General features: G+C 40.7%; 1 protein-coding gene across 1 annotated transcript in view; it reads left to right on the plus strand.

Annotated features, from left to right (window-relative positions):
- Positions 1 to 6649, plus strand: part of LOC149981253 (uncharacterized) — a 33581-nt gene extending 26932 nt beyond the window's left edge. The window contains exons 10-11 of the mRNA XM_090185810.1: positions 2188 to 2324; positions 6523 to 6649. Coding sequence (XP_090041936.1) covers positions 2188 to 2324; positions 6523 to 6649 — 264 coding nt within the window. The remainder of the gene's footprint in view (positions 1 to 2187; positions 2325 to 6522) is intronic.
- Positions 6650 to 20323: the final 13674 nt, after the last annotated feature.

The raw sequence follows: 20323 nt of genomic DNA on the forward strand, positions 1-20323 counted from the left end.
CTCCATAGGAATGAATGGAATTCTACAATATTTCAATAAAATGTTTCAAGGACACAATTTCATGTATTTAAGTATTTATTTGTTGTGGTGGGGGCAGTAACATTAACACTCTCAAAATATAAAATGTACATGTTCAGTTCAATTAATATAATTTGCATGTATGCATTAAGGTGTCTGTAATAGAATATATTTGTCAAAAAACAAATGTAGACATTAATAAATGCATTTCTATAGCTTTTTTTTTTTACAATGAAGGAGGAGTACCAAAATGGCTGTGCGGTGGCTTCAAAGCAGCGCCCCCCTCTTAGTCATCTAAGGTTAATACATATTATGGTCTCCTCCTCTTCTATTAAATTGATTTGGACTGCATTTGCTCTAACAGTCTTGAAGTCAGCATGGACATGAATTTGTCAGCGCGTTGTGCTTTGGTTCTTTTTCTGTTGGCATTTGTAGATTTGAAAATAGTCTCTGCTGCAGAAACGGGAGGCACATCTACAGGTGAGTTGTTCTAATTAGCCTACTTTGCATTATTTGTCATGAAACAAACTGTGACAATTTGATGATTTATTTTAAGAAGTCTGCTACACTTGACTTAGGTGTTATAGTCTACCTAATTGGTTATAAACAATAGCCTATAATTGTGCATAGTCCCTTTGCAACCTATTTTGTTGCAACCTTACTAAGAAATACAAGCCAGCCATTATGACTTTGAAACAATCCAGCCTACCCTTGTCCATTTTACACATACACTGTCAAATAAATTCTAGTTGTTTCAACTAATTATTATGAAGTAAGTGGTTCCAAAGCCTTTTTCAGTTTATTCAACTTCTAGATAAAAGTGTTACCTGAACTTAACATTTTTAGTTGGCCCAAACTTAGCTCCAACTTGAGAAAACGTATGCAAAAATTCAGTCAACATATGTGTTTGTCAATTTGTCTCATATGTTCATTTAACTAGAAATGATTATTTCTGCATCTTAATAGCACTGTTTGTGTGTCTGTGTGTAACTAGCTGCACAGCCCATTTTAGTTAACATACAATGTTTTCAACCTACTTATTTGAACCAATAGATTGTGAGTGTTCAGAAGGCTGTCATGCGTTTTCATGGGTGTTATGGGGGAAACATTGATGATGGGGGACAAATGTCTCCAAAACTATTAATTAGACACAAAATTACTTGGAGTATGGCCTACAAACTTACCGTAACCATCTCCACACAAATATGACTGATTTCCAGAAAATGGTTCAGTCCAATTTTGTCCGTGTTCATGTCTCTTTGTGGTAAGTCGGGTTCCCTGACATGTCTGCTCAAATTGTGTTGTCCCAAAGCAAAGCCTGGAGTGTGCCCTCGTAGACGATGGGGCTGGGGCGTAGGGACGTGTGCTGAGTTATGTTCCAATGACAGTGACTGCCCCAATGATGAAAAATGCTGCCACAATGGATGTGGGCATGACTGCATTGCACCGTACACAGGTAGGATATGGTCCCAGAGTGACAGATACACCCATCTATTGAATTCATTATTGCTGCATTACTCTGGAAACAAGAAAGCTGGAGATTGTAATGTACATTTCATACACATAGATCAATATATTTCACATACACTCTCTTTAGAGCTGAGACACTCAATTAAGAAGATTTCTGAGAGCCATGTAGGTATTTAGAGTTTTATATATAAATATATATATATATATACACCATAAACATTTTGTAATGGGGACATTTAAGACCAGTAAAGCTCATATTTAATTTAGAGGGATCAACACAATGTTTAGTTCAGAGCTTCTGTAATACACATGGTTTCCATTGTTCTTCTTGTGACATTCAAGGTGTGGGTTGATGGTCACTAGACTTGATGATAAATGTTATGGATTGTTCTCATATCTGTTGATAGTGATTGACGCCAGACTGGAGGTCCCAGTAGAAGGACCGAGGACACACTGATTATTCACTGTTGTATTGTATTGATGACATTGTGGAACACTGTGTGATTCTGTAGCAGCTGACAATGTCACCGCTTTCTGTTTTGACTTCCTACAAATACAAATTCCTTTTTATCGTAACCATCTCCACACAAATATGACTGATTTCCAGAAAATGGTTCAGTCCAATTTTGTCCGTGTTCATGTCTCTTTGTGGTAAGTCGGGTTCCCTGACATGTCTGCTCAAATTGTGTTGTCCCAAAGCAAAGCCTGGAGTGTGCCCTCGTAGACGATGGGGCGTGGGGATGTGTGCGGAGTTATGCTCCAATGACAGTGACTGCCCCAATAATGAAAAATGCTGCCACAATGGATGTGGGCATGACTGCATTGCACCGACACAGGTAGGAATGGTTCCAGAGTGACAGATACACCCATCCACTGCATTCATTATTGCTGCATTACTCTGGAAACAAGAAAGCTGAGTCTTGTAATGTACATTTCATACACATAGATATTTTTGAATTGCACCCCTTTTTGCCCTAAGAAAAGCCTCAATTCATCAGGGCATGGGGTCTACAAGGTGTTTAAAGCGTTCCATAGGGATGCTGGCCCATGTTGACTCCAATGCTTCTCACAGTTGTGTCATGTTGGCTGGATGTCCTTTGGTTGGTGGACCGTTGGCGGCAGGGTAGCCTAGTGGTTAGAGCGTCGGACTAGTAACCGAAAGGTTGCAAGAGCAAATCCCTGAGCTGACAAGGTAAAAATCTGTCGTTAAGAACAAGGCAGTTAACCCACTGTTCCTAGGCCGTCATTGAAAATAAGATTTTTTTTCTTAACTGACTTGCCTAGATAAATAAAAGTTAAATATTTCAGGGAAAAGACCTCAATGGAAAGAATCAGTGTACGGATGATTTCCAGTGTTCTACTTGTGACACTCAAGGTGTGGATTGATGGTCACTAGACTTGATGCTGAATGTTATGGATTGTTCTCATATCTGTTGATAGAGATTAACGCCGGACTTGAGGTACAAGGGCCGAGGACACACTGATTATTCACTGTTATGTTGTATTGATGACATTCTGTGAACACTGTGTGATTCTGTAGCAGCTGACAGCCTGTTTGTTTTGACTTCCTACAAGCCTCTAGAGCTGGTGTTTACAGAACATTTGTTGCTGTCTGATTAGAATGTAAAGGGCATGTCTCCAAGATGCCAGTTAGACATTTTCTATGCTTCTGTGCTGGAAGTGTCTCCCTGTTGCAGCTTGTAATAAACTGGATATAATTTTTTTCTAAATAAAAAATAATTAATATTAACCAATCCACCTCTTTGGAGGACACAAATATTTTGGAGTTTTACAGCTTTTCTGCTGTATATTCATGTATATACATTTTACATGTACATTTTATATGGATATTCATGTATATACATTTTACATGTACATTTTACATGGATATCGGCAGTGTATCAAATCAAAATCGGCAGTGTATCAAATACTTGTTCTCCCCTCTGTACATGCACATACATTGTACATATACATTTTACATGTATCGATTTATTATGGATAGATTTGATTGACTTTACCTGCGACTGCTTTTCTCGATTGTTATCTTGGAAATTCCTATTACACTTATGTTTCTACTGTATAACTGACAACTTTTAATTTGTTACCATAGTGAAACCCGGTCGCTGTGTCCTGCCCAACGGGACCTACATGTGTGCCGAGTACTGTTACAAAGATGGCCAGTGCCCCGGGGAACAGATGTGTTTCCGGATATGTTGATTCTATGCCTGCAGTGAGCCATTGAAGCTTTATTGGAAGTTCTTATTAGTTATAAGAAATAAGTAGAACATACAAATCATTACATGTACAATTATGTCAATGAAAACGGATGATTTTATGCAATAATAAATATGAAAAATGATCATAGCTTTTATGGAAACTGGACAATTTTCATGGGCAGTATGTGAATTGACAAACGGCAGTATGTGAATTGACAAACTCATGTGGACTGCTGAATTTGAATAAAACAAGATTTTGAACACCTGTGCTTGGTTTTTTAGCGGGTTATTTGAGACTTGTGTGGTGCTCATGTGAATATCCTTCATTTTCCGGCTTCAGACCAATGCCTGTTCTCAGTTTAATCATAGTGTTTTGTTTTTAATTTCCATGGTTTTTACACCGGAAGGTGATCGTGCAACCTTATTATAGAACATTATAATTAAGTAAAAATGCACAAGGAGGTATGCAGGTGTCGTTCTGTCCCTGAACAGGCAGTTAACCCACTGTTCCTAGGCCGTCATTGAAAATAAGAATTTGTTCTTAACTGACTTGCCTAGTTAAATAAAGGTAAAAAAATATATGTAAAAAAATACGGCCAATATACCAGTGTACAGATTCCTGAACCTGACTCCAAAAACAAGCCACCGACTGTTCTTAGCACGTGCCTTGACATACAGGCCTTAGCCGTGGTATATTGGCCATATACCACAAACCCCCGAGGTTCCTTATTGCTATTATAAACTGATTACCAACGTAATTGAAGCTGTAAAAATAAATGTTTTGTCATACCCGTGGTATACAGCCTGATATTCCACGGCTGTCAGCCAATCAGCATTCGGGGCACGAACCACCCACTTTATAATATAGTTTAACACATGCTTTCCTTGTGAATCTTCACGATGTTGTACGTTTTATTTATTGATAAGATCCATGCTCATAATCATACTGATCATTGCTCACAGAAAATTGGCGAGAGCAAGGAAACAAAGACTGAAGCAAATATTTGCTATGTGATTACACAATGCAGCTGGCTAAATAGACGACTACACGAGCCGGAAATATGGCCGAGCTGTTCCCAGTTGAAGGGTTCTGAAATATTCTCTCTCGCCGAGTCGAGTTGTGTTCGTGAATATCGTCATCCATCTCGGTGGAAACAACTTGGACACACAAAGGGGACAGCCCTGGTGCGTCAGATGCGAGATGATTTGGAGGTAGTCCTCATGTCCCCTGGGACAATGGTGAGATACTCTGACATCAAACAGTGGAAGATTTGCATGTTCCTCCGTGGCAGGCGCATGCCCACAATCCACCACTTTGCATTAAATCACTGTGTCCCTGGGCAGTACCATAGGGCAGGGTTTCCCAAACTCGGTCCTGGGGCTCCTCCTGGGTTCACGTTTTGGTTTTTGCTCTAGCACTACACAGCTGATGAAAATAATCAAAGCTTGATGATGAGTTGGTTATTTGAATCAGCTGTGTAGTGCTAGGGCAAAACCCCCAAATGTGCGCCCAGTGGCACCCATGTTAACAACCATTCCTGAACCTGACTCCAAAAACAAGCCACAGATGGACAGTACCAAAATAGATACTCTATTGATTCTGTTCAATGCCCCATATACTGAGCATTCTTTTTGTAGCGGGAATCTTATATAATAGCTTAAATTGAAAAGAAATGATTGATGCTTCAGTTGTTACTTTGTATATTACTTCAATAAATCTGATGCCATGGTGTTGGGATATCGAAAATCTGTTCCCAACTATCTTGAATTTTATGCGGTAGAGTTGTCAACCCTCTTGACCATAAGTGAAATTGATACATGTTACGATTTATATTGGTCATTTTAAGCCATTTGCGATTAATTCATTCCTTTCTGTTTTAAGTAATTGCCTATTCCATTTTTGTGGCAGAGCTGCGATGAACTGGTTATCATTTTGTATTGAGCATACATTTCCTTACACCGTGATTAGGACTGTGAGGTCACTTTTGCAAGGGTTGGAGACTCCCAATTGCTAACATGTATAGAGAGTAATAGTAATGATGTCTCTTTGTAGGGACTAACTCCGCCATGGATCTTTGAACAAAGCCTATTGGAAAAGTTTTTGTAGGGTTTTTGGATAAACGCTGAAAATACGTTTTGTGGTGAAGACAGGTTTTGGAGATCTTATACGTTTTATTCTATGAGATCATCTTCATCAGCTAATGTCACTTTTTGCGAATTTTGAAGCATTTATGTAATTAAGAAAAGCATTTGTGGACTAAAAACATTATGTTACTCAACATAGAGTTTGTCTGAAGTTACACATCACCGTATCGCAACAGCGTGACCGTTTCGGAATATTGTATGCTTATTGTTTAGAAAGTATTTAGTATTTATTATGTATAAATAGCCCACACTTTAGATGAGGCCACGCAAAAAGACTTAACTGATGATTAGTAAAGTCGTTTATAAAGACCTATATTACATATCTTATGTAATGGTCTTATGAATATTAGTGTAACGATGTGCGCTGAGAGTTGGGAAGCAAGTTCAGGGAGTGAGTGATTTAATCAATCAACGAAACATAATAGAAAACAAGAAACACAAACAACGCACAGACCAAACTGAAACAGAAACAATGACGCCTGGGGAAGGAACCGAAGCGAGTGACAAATATAGGGCAGGTAATCAGGGAGGTGATGGAGTCCAGGTGAGTGTCACAACGCAGTGATGACCGTAACGATGGTGACAGGGCTGCGCCATAACGAGCAGCCTGGTGACCTAGAAGCCGGAGAGGGAGCACACGTGACAGTTCCCCCTCCCTGACGTGCGGCTCCAGACTCAGGGCGCAGACCAAGATGACGATCCCGGGGATCAGGAGCAGACCGGTCACCTCTGCTAAGGAGCCGGAACCCGTCGACCTAGAGCGCCAGAGATCTTATAATAAATCCCGCTGTGCCCTCTGACGACCCATCAAACAGGCAAAGTGCCAACACAGGACTAATATTAAATCGTACTACACTGGCTCCGACGTTCGTCAAATGTGGCAGGTCCTGCAAACTATTACAGACTACAAAGGGAAGCAGAGCCGCGAGCTGCCCAGTGACACGAGCCTACCAGACGAGCTAAATAACTTCTATGCTCGCTTCGAGGCAAGTAACACTGAAACATGCACGAGAGCATCAGCTGTTCCGGACAACTGTGTGATCACGCTTTCCGCAGCCGATGTGAGTAAGACCTTCAAACAGGTCAACATTCACAAGGCCGCAGGGCCAGACAGACTACCAGGACGTGTTCTCAGAGCATGCGCTGACCAACTGGCAAGTGTCTTCACTGACCTTTTCAACCTCTCCCTGTCTGAGTCTGTAATTCCAACATGTTTCAAGCAGACCACCATAGTCCCTGTGCCCAAGAAAAACTAAGATAGCCTGCCTAAATGACTACCGACCCGTAGTACTCATGTCTGCAGCACTCACCACACCAAAAGATCCACAGACTATGCAACCTCTATTGCACTCCACACTGCCCTGTCACACCTGGACAAAAGGAACACCTATGTGAGAATGCTATTCATTGACTACAGCTCAGTGTTCAACACCATAGTGCCCTCAAAGCTCATCACTAAGATAAGGACCCTTGGACTAAACACCTCCCTCTGTAACTGAATCCTGGATTTCATGATAGGCCACCCCCAGGTGGTAAGGGTAGGGGTGCGTGCTCAGCCCCTTCCTGTACTCCCTGTTCACTCATGACTGCACGACCAGGCACTATTCCAACACCATCATTAAGTTTGCTGATGACACAACAGTGGTAGACCTGATCACTGACAACGATGAGACAGCCTATGGTGAGGAGGTCAGAGACCTGACCATGTGGTGCAAGGACAACAACTCCAACTCAACGTGACCAAGACAAAGGAGATGATTGTGGACTGCAGTAAAAAGGAGGACCGAGCACGCCCCATTCTCATTGATAGGGCTGTAGTGGAGCAGGATTCAAGATCCTTGGCGTCCACATCACCAACAAACTAACATGGTCCAAGCACACCAAGACAGTTGTGAAGAGGGCACGACAAAACCTATTCCCCCTCAGTAGACTGAAAAGATTTGGCATGGGTCCTCAGATCCTCAAAAGATTTTACAGCTGCACCATCGAGAGCATCCTGACGGGTTGGTTCACTGCCTTGTATGGCAACTGCTTGGCCTCTGCCTGCAAGGCACTACAGAGGGTAGTGCTTACGGCCCAGAACATCACCGGGGACAATCTTCCTGCCACCCAGGACCTCTATACCAGGCGGTGTCAGAGGAAGGCCCTAAAAATGGTCAAAGACTCCAGCCACCCTAGTCATAGACTGTTCTCTCTGCTACCGCACGGCAAGCAGTACCGGAGCACCAAGTCTAGGTCCAAGAGGCTCCTAAATATCTTCTACCCCAAGCCATAAGACTCCTGAACGGCGAATCAAATGGCTAATCACTTTGTCAACCACAACATGGACTGACTGTACAAAATATTATGAACATAGACTGATCTAGACTGACCAGGTGAAGCTGCGATCCCTTATTAATTTCACCTGTTAAAACCACTTCAATCAGTGTAGATGAAGGGTAGGAGACAGGTTAACAGTCAGTCATATAGAATGTGATGTGTATAGTCCTACAACGTTATTGTGAGAGAATAATGTAAGAAAATCCAATGTTGAGAATTGATTTAGTCCGCCAAATAGTTGTCCGCTCTAAGCTACAAGATATCAGTGTAATAAAATGATAAAAGCGTATAGGTCTGCCCATCAACAACAAGACAGATGAGAGAGAAAATATTTGATAGAAATTAAAAAAGTTATTTTGGGACATGTATAGGCCTATTTCTTAAGATTAATTACAAGTAAAAAATCATATACCATGTAAACAGAGCCCAACCGTTGCCCAAAAATGAACCCATCAACAGTGTTATGGCTCTCCACATACTGTACTTTGAAACATTTCGTTATGAATCATTATACATTGTGGATTTTCACCTGCAGTTTAACAGAAATGCATTCAGTCATTGAACTACAAACTCAGTTGAAGACACACTATTGACGTTTAGTTGTGAATTGTTTACATCAAATTTTGACTTAATTTCTGGACAATATTACTGTCCATTTGGGGGACCACTTTTGGATCAAGAACACCCCCAGAGGCACAAGTTCCATATATCCTCTTTAATTATTCTCATTACATGTGACCTAAGCAAGTGTTCGGATCCGAACTCGGAATGTAAATTGATGGGCATAGGGACCCTGCAGACGCATTGTTCCTTGTGCATTCATCTTTTCTATGGTCTCTCATTGATGTGTATAAACCCTGGATTGCTGATGCTTTGTAATGGCCAATGAGAGGCTTTGAAGCCACAGGCCGCCACATTGGCACATCCCAGAAAGAGCAGTCCTCCATAGGAATGAATGGAATTCTACAATATTTCAATAAAATGTTTCAAGGACACAATTTCATGTATTTAAGTATTTATTTGTTGTGGTGGGGGCAGTAACATTAACACTCTCAAAATATAAAATGTACATGTTCAGTTCAATTAATATAATTTGCATGTATGCATTAAGGTGTCTGTAATAGAATATATTTGTCAAAAAACAAATGTAGACATTAATAAATGCATTTCTATAGCTTTTTTTTTTTACAATGAAGGAGGAGTACCAAAATGGCTGTGCGGTGGCTTCAAAGCAGCGCCCCCCTCTTAGTCATCTAAGGTTAATACATATTATGGTCTCCTCCTCTTCTATTAAATTGATTTGGACTGCATTTGCTCTAACAGTCTTGAAGTCAGCATGGACATGAATTTGTCAGCGCGTTGTGCTTTGGTTCTTTTTCTGTTGGCATTTGTAGATTTGAAAATAGTCTCTGCTGCAGAAACGGGAGGCACATCTACAGGTGAGTTGTTCTAATTAGTCTACTTTGCATTGTTTGTCATGAAACAAACTGTGACAATTTGATGATTTATTTTAAGAAGTCTGCTACACTTGACTTAGGTGTTATAGTCTACCTAATTGGTTATAAACAATAGCCTATAATTGTGCATAGTCCCTTTGCAACCTATTTTGTTGCAACCTTACTAAGAAATACAAGCCAGCCATTATGACTTTGAAACAATCCAGCCTACCCTTGTCCATTTTACACATACACTGTCAAATAAATTCTAGTTGTTTCAACTAATTATTATGAAGTAAGTGGTTCCAAAGCCTTTTTCAGTTTATTCAACTTCTAGATAAAAGTGTTACCTGAACTTAACATTTTTAGTTGGCCCAAACTTAGCTCCAACTTGAGAAAACGTATGCAAAAATTCAGTCAACATATGTGTTTGTCAATTTGTCTCATATGTTCATTTAACTAGAAATGATTATTTCTGCATCTTAATAGCACTGTTTGTGTGTCTGTGTGTAACTAGCTGCACAGCCCATTTTAGTTAACATACAATGTTTTCAACCTACTTATTTGAACCAATAGATTGTGAGTGTTCAGAAGGCTGTCATGCGTTTTCATGGGTGTTATGGGGGAAACATTGATGATGGGGGACAAATGTCTCCAAAACTATTAATTAGACACAAAATTACTTGGAGTATGGCCTACAAACTTACCGTAACCATCTACACACAAATATGACTGATTTCCAGAAAATGGTTCAGTCCAATTTTGTCCGTGTTCATGTCTCTTTGTGGTAAGTCGGGTTCCCTGACATGTCTGCTCAAATTGTGTTGTCCCAAAGCAAAGCCTGGAGTGTGCCCTCGTAGACGATGGGGCTGGGGCGTAGGGACGTGTGCTGAGTTATGTTCCAATGACAGTGACTGCCCCAATGATGAAAAATGCTGCCACAATGGATGTGGGCATAACTGCATTGCACCGTACACAGGTAGGAATGGTTCCAGAGTGACAGATACACCCATCTATTGCATTCATTATTGCTGCATTACTCTGGAAACAAGAAAGCTGGAGATTGTAATGTACATTTCATACACATAGATCAATATATTTCACATACACTCTCTTTAGAGCTGAGACACTCAATTAAGAAGATTTCTGAGAGCCATGTAGGTATTTAGAGTTTTATATATAAATATATATATATATATATACACCATAAACATTTTGTAATGGGGACATTTAAGACCAGTAAAGCTCATATTTAATTTAGAGGGATCAACACAATGTTTAGTTCAGAGCTTCTGTAATACACATGGTTTCCATTGTTCTTCTTGTGACATTCAAGGTGTGGGTTGATGGTCACTAGACTTGATGATAAATGTTATGGATTGTTCTCATATCTGTTGATAGTGATTGACGCCAGACTGGAGGTCCCAGTAGAAGGACCGAGGACACACTGATTATTCACTGTTGTATTGTATTGATGACATTGTGGAACACTGTGTGATTCTGTAGCAGCTGACAATGTCACCGCTTTCTGTTTTGACTTCCTACAAATACAAATTCCTTTTTATCGTAACCATCTCCACACAAATATGACTGATTTCCAGAAAATGGTTCAGTCCAATTTTGTCCGTGTTCATGTCTCTTTGTGGTAAGTCGGGTTCCCTGACATGTCTGCTCAAATTGTGTTGTCCCAAAGCAAAGCCTGGAGTGTGCCCTCGTAGACGATGGGGCGTGGGGATGTGTGCGGAGTTATGCTCCAATGACAGTGACTGCCCCAATAATGAAAAATGCTGCCACAATGGATGTGGGCATGACTGCATTGCACCGACACAGGTAGGAATGGTTCCAGAGTGACAGATACACCCATCCACTGCATTCATTATTGCTGCATTACTCTGGAAACAAGAAAGCTGAGTCTTGTAATGTACATTTCATACACATAGATATTTTTGAATTGCACCCCTTTTTGCCCTAAGAAAAGCCTCAATTCATCAGGGCATGGGGTCTACAAGGTGTTTAAAGCGTTCCATAGGGATGCTGGCCCATGTTGACTCCAATGCTTCTCACAGTTGTGTCATGTTGGCTGGATGTCCTTTGGTTGGTGGACCGTTGGCGGCAGGGTAGCCTAGTGGTTAGAGCGTCGGACTAGTAACCGAAAGGTTGCAAGAGCAAATCCCTGAGCTGACAAGGTAAAAATCTGTCGTTAAGAACAAGGCAGTTAACCCACTGTTCCTAGGCCGTCATTGAAAATAAGATTTTTTTTCTTAACTGACTTGCCTAGATAAATAAAAGTTAAATATTTCAGGGAAAAGACCTCAATGGAAAGAATCAGTGTACGGATGATTTCCAGTGTTCTACTTGTGACACTCAAGGTGTGGATTGATGGTCACTAGACTTGATGCTGAATGTTATGGATTGTTCTCATATCTGTTGATAGAGATTAACGCCGGACTTGAGGTACAAGGGCCGAGGACACACTGATTATTCACTGTTATGTTGTATTGATGACATTCTGTGAACACTGTGTGATTCTGTAGCAGCTGACAGCCTGTTTGTTTTGACTTCCTACAAGCCTCTAGAGCTGGTGTTTACAGAACATTTGTTGCTGTCTGATTAGAATGTAAAGGGCATGTCTCCAAGATGCCAGTTAGACATTTTCTATGCTTCTGTGCTGGAAGTGTCTCCCTGTTGCAGCTTGTAATAAACTGGATATAATTTTTTTCTAAATAAAAAATAATTAATATTAACCAATCCACCTCTTTGGAGGACACAAATATTTTGGAGTTTTACAGCTTTTCTGCTGTATATTCATGTATATACATTTTACATGTACATTTTATATGGATATTCATGTATATACATTTTACATGTACATTTTACATGGATATCGGCAGTGTATCAAATCAAAATCGGCAGTGTATCAAATACTTGTTCTCCCCTCTGTACATGCACATACATTGTACATATACATTTTACATGTATCGATTTATTATGGATAGATTTGATTGACTTTACCTGCGACTGCTTTTCTCGATTGTTATCTTGGAAATTCCTATTACACTTATGTTTCTACTGTATAACTGACAACTTTTAATTTGTTACCATAGTGAAACCCGGTCGCTGTGTCCTGCCCAACGGGACCTACATGTGTGCCGAGTACTGTTACAAAGATGGCCAGTGCCCCGGGGAACAGATGTGTTTCCGGATATGTTGATTCTATGCCTGCAGTGAGCCATTGAAGCTTTATTGGAAGTTCTTATTAGTTATAAGAAATAAGTAGAACATACAAATCATTACATGTACAATTATGTCAATGAAAACGGATGATTTTATGCAATAATAAATATGAAAAATGATCATAGCTTTTATGGAAACTGGACAATTTTCATGGGCAGTATGTGAATTGACAAACGGCAGTATGTGAATTGACAAACTCATGTGGACTGCTGAATTTGAATAAAACAAGATTTTGAACACCTGTGCTTGGTTTTTTAGGGGGTTATTTGATACTTGTGTGGTGCTCATGTGAATATCCTTCATTTTCTGGCTTCAGACCAATGTCTGTTCTCAGTTTAAACATAGTGTTTTGTTTTTAATTTCCATGGTTTTTACACCGGAAGGTGATCGTGCAACCTTATTATAGAACATTATAATTAAGTAAAAATGCACAAGGAGGTATGCAGGTGTCGTTCTGTCCCTGAACAGGCAGTTAACCCACTGTTCCTAGGCCGTCATTGAAAATAAGAATTTGTTCTTAACTGACTTGCCTAGTTAAATAAAGGTAAAAAAATATATGTAAAAAAATACGGCCAATATACCAGTGTACAGATTCCTGAACCTGACTCCAAAAACAAGCCACCGACTGTTCTTAGCACGTGCCTTGACATACAGGCCTTAGCCGTGGTATATTGGCCATATACCACAAACCCCAGAGGTTCCTTATTGCTATTATAAACTGATTACCAACGTAATTGAAGCTGTAAAAATAAATGTTTTGTCATACCCGTGGTATACAGCCTGATATTCCACGGCTGTCAGCCAATCAGCATTTGGGGCACGAACCACCCACTTTATAATACAGTTTAACACATGCTCACCTTGTGAATCTTCACGATGTTGTACGTTTTATTTATTGATAAGATCCATGCTCATAATCATACTGATCATTGCTCACAGAAAATTGGCGAGAGCAAGGAAACAAAGACTGAAGCAAATATTTGCTATGTGATTACACAATGCAGCTGGCTAAATAGACGACTACACGAGCCGGAAATATGGCCGAGCTGTTCCCAGTTGAAGGGTTCTGAAATATTCTCTCTCGCCGAGTCGAGTTGTGTTCGTGAATATCGTCATCCATCTCGGTGGAAACAACTTGGACACACAAAGGGGACAGCCCTGGTGCGTCAGATGCGAGATGATTTGGAGGTAGTCCTCATGTCCCCTGGGACAATGGTGAGATACTCTGACATCAAACAGTGGAAGATTTGCATGTTCCTCCGTGGCAGGCGCATGCCCACAATCCACCACTTTGCATTAAATCACTGTGTCCCTGGGCAGTACCATAGGGCAGGGTTTCCCAAACTCGGTCCTGGGGCTCCTCCTGGGTTCACGTTTTGGTTTTTGCTCTAGCACTACACAGCTGATGAAAATAATCAAAGCTTGATGATGAGTTGGTTATTTGAATCAGCTGTGTAGTGCTAGGGCAAAACCCCCAAATGTGCGCCCAGTGGCACCCATGTTAACAACCATTCCTGAACCTGACTCCAAAAACAAGCCACAGATGGACAGTACCAAAATAGATACTCTATTGATTCTGTTCAATGCCCCATATACTGAGCATTCTTTTTGTAGCGGGAATCTTATATAATAGCTTAAATTGAAAAGAAATGATTGATGCTTCAGTTGTTACTTTGTATATTACTTCAATAAATCTGATGCCATGGTGTTGGGATATCGAAAATCTGTTCCCAACTATCTTGAATTTTATGCGGTAGAGTTGTCAACCCTCTTGACCATAAGTGAAATTGATACATGTTACGATTTATATTGGTCATTTTAAGCCATTTGCGATTAATTCATTCCTTTCTGTTTTAAGTAATTGCCTATTCCATTTTTGTGGCAGAGCTGCGATGAACTGGTTATCATTTTGTATTGAGCATACATTTCCTTACACCGTGATTAGGACTGTGAGGTCACTTTTGCAAGGGTTGGAGACTCCCAATTGCTAACATGTATAGAGAGTAATAGTAATGATGTCTCTTTGTAGGGACTAACTCCGCCATGGATCTTTGAACAAAGCCTATTGGAAAAGTTTTTGTAGGGTTTTTGGATAAACGCTGAAAATACGTTTTGTGGTGAAGACAGGTTTTGGAGATCTTATACGTTTTATTCTATGAGATAATCTTCATCAGCTAATGTCACTTTTTGCGAATTTTGAAGCATTTATGTAATTAAGAAAAGCATTTGTGGACTAAAAACATTATGTTACTCAACATAGAGTTTGTCTGAAGTTACACATCACCGTATCGCAACAGCGTGACCGTTTCGGAATATTGTATGCTTATTGTTTAGAAAGTATTTAGTATTTATTATGTATAAATAGCCCACACTTTAGATGAGGCCACGCAAAAAGACTTAACTGATGATTAGTAAAGTCGTTTATAAAGACCTATATTACATATCTTATGTAATGGTCTTATGAATATTAGTGTAACGATGTGCGCTGAGAGTTGGGAAGCAAGTTCAGGGAGTGAGTGATTTAATCAATCAACGAAACATAATAGAAAACAAGAAACACAAACAACGCACAGACCAAACTGAAACAGAAACAATGACGCCTGGGGAAGGAACCGAAGCGAGTGACAAATATAGGGCAGGTAATCAGGGAGGTGATGGAGTCCAGGTGAGTGTCACAACGCAGTGATGACCGTAACGATGGTGACAGGGCTGCGCCATAACGAGCAGCCTGGTGACCTAGAAGCCGGAGAGGGAGCACACGTGACAGTTCCCCCTCCCTGACGTGCGGCTCCAGACTCAGGGCGCAGACCAAGATGACGATCCCGGGGATCAGGAGCAGACCGGTCACCTCTGCTAAGGAGCCGGAACCCGTCGACCTAGAGCGCCAGAGATCTTATAATAAATCCCGCTGTGCCCTCTGACGACCCATCAAACAGGCAAAGTGCCAACACAGGACTAATATTAAATCGTACTACACTGGCTCCGACGTTCGTCAAATGTGGCAGGTCCTGCAAACTATTACAGACTACAAAGGGAAGCAGAGCCGCGAGCTGCCCAGTGACACGAGCCTACCAGACGAGCTAAATAACTTCTATGCTCGCTTCGAGGCAAGTAACACTGAAACATGCACGAGAGCATCAGCTGTTCCGGACAACTGTGTGATCACGCTTTCCGCAGCCGATGTGAGTAAGACCTTCAAACAGGTCAACATTCACAAGGCCGCAGGGCCAGACAGACTACCAGGACGTGTTCTCAGAGCATGCGCTGACCAACTGGCAAGTGTCTTCACTGACCTTTTCAACCTCTCCCTGTCTGAGTCTGTAATTCCAACATGTTTCAAGCAGACCACCATAGTCCCTGTGCCCAAGAAAAACTAAGATAGCCTGCCTAAATGACTACCGACCCGTAGTACTCATGTCTGCAGCACTCACCACACCAAAAGATCCACAGACTATGCAACCTCTATTGCACTCCACACTGCCCTGTCACACCTGGACAAAAGGAACACCTATGTGAGAATGCTATTCATTGACTACAGCTCAGTGTTCAACACCATAGTGCCCTCAAAGCTCATCACTAAGATAAGGACCCTTGGACTAAACACCTCCCTCTGTAACTGAATCCTGGATTTCATGATAGGCCACCCCCAGGTGGTAAGGGTAGGGGTGCGTGCTCAGCCCCTTCCTGTACTCCCTGTTCACTCATGACTGCACGACCAGGCACTATTCCAACACCATCATTAAGTTTGCTGATGACACAACAGTGGTAGACCTGATCACTGACAACGATGAGACAGCCTATGGTGAGGAGGTCAGAGACCTGACCATGTGGTGCAAGGACAACAACTCCAACTCAACGTGACCAAGACAAAGGAGATGATTGTGGACTGCAGTAAAAAGGAGGACCGAGCACGCCCCATTCTCATTGATAGGGCTGTAGTGGAGCAGGATTCAAGATCCTTGGCGTCCACATCACCAACAAACTAACATGGTCCAAGCACACCAAGACAGTTGTGAAGAGGGCACGACAAAACCTATTCCCCCTCAGTAGACTGAAAAGATTTGGCATGGGTCCTCAGATCCTCAAAAGATTTTACAGCTGCACCATCGAGAGCATCCTGACGGGTTGGTTCACTGCCTTGTATGGCAACTGCTTGGCCTCTGCCTGCAAGGCACTACAGAGGGTAGTGCTTACGGCCCAGAACATCACCGGGGACAATCTTCCTGCCACCCAGGACCTCTATACCAGGCGGTGTCAGAGGAAGGCCCTAAAAATGGTCAAAGACTCCAGCCACCCTAGTCATAGACTGTTCTCTCTGCTACCGCACGGCAAGCAGTACCGGAGCACCAAGTCTAGGTCCAAGAGGCTCCTAAATATCTTCTACCCCAAGCCATAAGACTCCTGAACGGCGAATCAAATGGCTATTCACTTTGTCAACCACAACATGGACTGACTGTACAAAATATTATGAACATAGACTGATCTAGACTGACCAGGTGAAGCTGCGATCCCTTATTAATTTCACCTGTTAAAACCACTTCAATCAGTGTAGATGAAGGGTAGGAGACAGGTTAACAGTCAGTCATATAGAATGTGATGTGTATAGTCCTACAACGTTATTGTGAGAGAATAATGTAAGAAAATCCAATGTTGAGAATTGATTTAGTCCGCCAAATAGTTGTCCGCTCTAAGCTACAAGATATCAGTGTAATAAAATGATAAAAGCGTATAGGTCTGCCCATCAACAACAAGACAGATGAGAGAGAAAATATTTGATAGAAATTAAAAAAGTTATTTTGGGACATGTATAGGCCTATTTCTTAAGATTAATTACAAGTAAAAAATCATATACCATGTAAACAGAGCCCAACCGTTGCCCAAAAATGAACCCATCAACAGTGTTATGGCTCTCCACATACTGTACTTTGAAACATTTCGTTATGAATCATTATACATTGTGGATTTTCACCTGCAGTTTAACAGAAATGCATTCAGTCATTGAACTACAAACTCAGTTGAAGACACACTATTGACGTTTAGTTGTGAATTGTTTACATCAAATTTTGACTTAATTTCTGGACAATATTACTGTCCATTTGGGGGACCACTTTTGGATCAAGAACACCCCCAGAGGCACAAGTTCCATATATCCTCTTTAATTATTCTCATTACATGTGACCTAAGCAAGTGTTCGGATCCGAACTCGGAATGTAAATTGATGGGCATAGGGACCCTGCAGACGCATTGTTCCTTGTGCATTCATCTTTTCTATGGTCTCTCATTGATGTGTATAAACCCTGGATTGCTGATGCTTTGTAATGGCCAATGAGAGGCTTTGAAGCCACAGGCCGCCACATTGGCACATCCCAGAAAGAGCAGTCCTCCATAGGAATGAATGGAATTCTACAATATTTCAATAAAATGTTTCAAGGACACAATTTCATGTATTTAAGTATTTATTTGTTGTGGTGGGGGCAGTAACATTAACACTCTCAAAATATAAAATGTACATGTTCAGTTCAATTAATATAATTTGCATGTATGCATTAAGGTGTCTGTAATAGAATATATTTGTCAAAAAACAAATGTAGACATTAATAAATGCATTTCTATAGCTTTTTTTTTTTACAATGAAGGAGGAGTACCAAAATGGCTGTGCGGTGGCTTCAAAGCAGCGCCCCCCTCTTAGTCATCTAAGGTTAATACATATTATGGTCTCCTCCTCTTCTATTAAATTGATTTGGACTGCATTTGCTCTAACAGTCTTGAAGTCAGCATGGACATGAATTTGTCAGCGCGTTGTGCTTTGGTTCTTTTTCTGTTGGCATTTGTAGATTTGAAAATAGTCTCTGCTGCAGAAACGGGAGGCACATCTACAGGTGAGTTGTTCTAATTAGCCTACTTTGCATTATTTGTCATGAAACAAACTGTGACAATTTGATGATTTATTTTAAGAAGTCTGCTACACTTGACTTAGGTGTTATAGTCTACCTAATTGGTTATAAACAATAGCCTATAATTGTGCATAGTCCCTTTGCAACCTATTTTGTTGCAACCTTACTAAGAAATACAAGCCAGCCATTATGACTTTGAAACAATCCAGCCTACCCTTGTCCATTTTACACATACACTGTCAAATAAATTCTAGTTGTTTCAACTAATTATTATGAAGTAAGTGGTTCCAAAGCCTTTTTCAGTTTATTCAACTTCTAGATAAAAGTGTTACCTGAACTTAACATTTTTAGTTGGCCCAAACTTAGCTCCAACTTGAGAAAACGTATGCAAAAATTCAGTCAACATATGTGTTTGTCAATTTGTCTCATATGTTCATTTAACTAGAAATGATTATTTCTGCATCTTAATAGCACTGTTTGTGTGTCTGTGTGTAACTAGCTGCACAGCCCATTTTAGTTAACATACAATGTTTTCAACCTACTTATTTGAACCAATAGATTGTGAGTGTTCAGAAGGCTGTCATGCGTTTTCATGGGTGTTATGGGGGAAACATTGATGATGGGGGACAAATGTCTCCAAAACTATTAATTAGACACAAAATTACTTGGAGTATGGCCTACAAACTTACCGTAACCATCTCCACACAAATATGACTGATTTCCAGAAAATGGTTCAGTCCAATTTTGTCCGTGTTCATGTCTCTTTGTGGTAAGTCGGGTTCCCTGACATGTCTGCTCAAATTGTGTTGTCCCAAAGCAAAGCCTGGAGTGTGCCCTCGTAGACGATGGGGCTGGGGCGTAGGGACGTGTGCTGAGTTATGTTCCAATGACAGTGACTGCCCCAATGATGAAAAATGCTGCCACAATGGATGTGGGCATGACTGCATTGCACCGTACACAGGTAGGATATGGTCCCAGAGTGACAGATACACCCATCTATTGAATTCATTATTGCTGCATTACTCTGGAAACAAGAAAGCTGGAGATTGTAATGTACATTTCATACACATAGATCAATATATTTCACATACACTCTCTTTAGAGCTGAGACACTCAATTAAGAAGATTTCTGAGAGCCATGTAGGTATTTAGAGTTTTATATATAAATATATATATATATATATACACCATAAACATTTTGTAATGGGGACATTTAAGACCAGTAAAGCTCATATTTAATTTAGAGGGATCAACACAATGTTTAGTTCAGAGCTTCTGTAATACACATGGTTTCCATTGTTCTTCTTGTGACATTCAAGGTGTGGGTTGATGGTCACTAGACTTGATGATAAATGTTATGGATTGTTCTCATATCTGTTGATAGTGATTGACGCCAGACTGGAGGTCCCAGTAGAAGGACCGAGGACACACTGATTATTCACTGTTGTATTGTATTGATGACATTGTGGAACACTGTGTGATTCTGTAGCAGCTGACAATGTCACCGCTTTCTGTTTTGACTTCCTACAAATACAAATTCCTTTTTATCGTAACCATCTCCACACAAATATGACTGATTTCCAGAAAATGG

This window comes from Oncorhynchus mykiss, chromosome 9, assembly GCF_057628025.1.
Source record: "Oncorhynchus mykiss isolate SJ-2025 chromosome 9, ASM5762802v1, whole genome shotgun sequence".
Taxonomy (NCBI): Eukaryota; Metazoa; Chordata; class Actinopteri; order Salmoniformes; family Salmonidae; genus Oncorhynchus; species Oncorhynchus mykiss.